At 48.9% G+C, this 1,590-nt stretch overlaps 1 protein-coding gene across 1 annotated transcript in view; it reads right to left on the reverse strand.

The window, feature by feature from the left end:
• Window positions 1–1,590, reverse strand: part of ASTN1 (astrotactin 1) — a gene marked incomplete at its 5' end in the record, with an annotated part of 375,021 nt that overhangs the window by 96,891 nt on the left and 276,540 nt on the right. The window contains one exon of the mRNA XM_027776744.1: window positions 339–505. Within this exon, the coding sequence (XP_027632545.1) occupies window positions 339–505 (167 nt within the window). The remainder of the gene's footprint in view (window positions 1–338; window positions 506–1,590) is intronic.

The following is a 1,590-nucleotide window of genomic DNA, read 5'->3' on the forward strand; positions in this document are numbered from 1 at the left end:
TTTCCCAAGTTTTCAACTATGGGACCCTTTTGTCACAAAACACTTCTTTAACATAGCTTCACAAAACGCAGCTTGGAACTCCCTAGTTTAAGAAAGCAATGATTGAAACAGAACGCTTGGCTGATTTCCCCTGAGTTTATTTCCCCATCTATAAGGATTGAACTAGACTTTCTCTAAAATTCCTCTCAACTTGGACTTCAGAAGTGCTTTCTTCCTGCCCTGCAGGCTCTTTCCTCAGGCGCCAGCCTAGGGTGACCTGTTCCTTACTTTTACTTTTCAGGTCGCAACACTAAAATGGGTTCTGTATTCCAGAAAGCATCAGGGGCAGCTCAACTCACCCGCAGAACATGAGGATGTTGTACAAGGCAGGGTCGTCCGGGAAGGGCGCCATCTGCTGGAGACACAGCTGCTCACAGCCGCCGTTGAAGCCGTCAGAGCAGTCCACCCCGATGTGGCGGTCATAGCAGCCAGAGCTGTCTTTCATTGGGCTGAGGCCGGATGGACACTGGCACAAGCAGAAAGCACCAACACAGGTGGTTGAATCAAGGGACTGGGTTCTCTGGAATCGGAGTGTAACCACTGACACTGACTTTTAGCACTCTGTTTGAAAGTAATTAACACTGGAAGGTAATCCAGGAATTCCCCACTGCACCAGACTCCTTTTAAAAGGAAATGACCTTTTTGGACATCTTGCTTTAAAGACATATTTGCATTACAGTGGCTTCCTCTAAATAGGCTGGGAGGGAGCATTGTAACAAGAGGGAACTGAGGTGTGCTGGCCTCCCAATTAGGCCTCAGACTGGCAGGGAGGTGAAAGGGATGGGCCCCCAGAATTAAAATGCATTAGCAGAGATTCCTCTGGGGTAGGAGAAGGGAGTACTGTTGTTTTGGACTTGGTCTTAAGAGGACTTTTTTTAAATGTCCAAAGCACTTTGTCAATGCTGGTACCAGACAGCTGCCTTGGAGGGAATGGACAGTGCAGGGCTTCCAGCCCGAAGGTGGAAGTAGACTTTTCTGTAAAAGCGGAGAGGGCTGTCACAGTGGGAGTAGCTGGGCTTATCACCTTCCTGCATCAGGGTTCCCTCTGAGGACAGAGGGACAAGGGAACCTGCTACCTGAGCACCCACAGATGCTGCACTTGGCCTTGGGGTGGACACTTTCTTTCTTCCTCTCTTTCTCTTTCTTTCTTTCTTTCTTTTTTTATTTTTTCTTTTTTTAAAGATTTTTACCGTAGGGTGTGTGTGCTTGCTGAAGAGAGACAGAGAGGGAAAGTGAAAAAATCACTTCCCAAGGGGAATGGGCAAACCACAATCTCTTCTCCATTCTTTCCCAGGGATTTTGGGTATGTATGCATATGTGCCTAGGGTATTTTTAAAGCCACTGAGTCCTGGATTCAAAACATGTGGGATTCATGGGGAACCAGCAGTTAGTGTAATGGCTATGTCGCTGGACTCCCACGTAGTCGACCGCGGTTCGTGTCCCAGACCCGGTGGCTTAAAAAACTCACGCTGGGCGCGTGTGCGTGCGTGCCCAAGATCCCGAGAGGAGAATGGAGGAGAAGGGATTGCGGCGTGACCATCCCCCCTGGGG

The sequence above is a fragment of the Tupaia chinensis genome, unplaced genomic scaffold (genome assembly GCF_000334495.1).
Source record: "Tupaia chinensis unplaced genomic scaffold, TupChi_1.0 Scaffold000710_1, whole genome shotgun sequence".
In the NCBI taxonomy this organism is placed as follows: domain Eukaryota; kingdom Metazoa; phylum Chordata; class Mammalia; order Scandentia; family Tupaiidae; genus Tupaia; species Tupaia belangeri.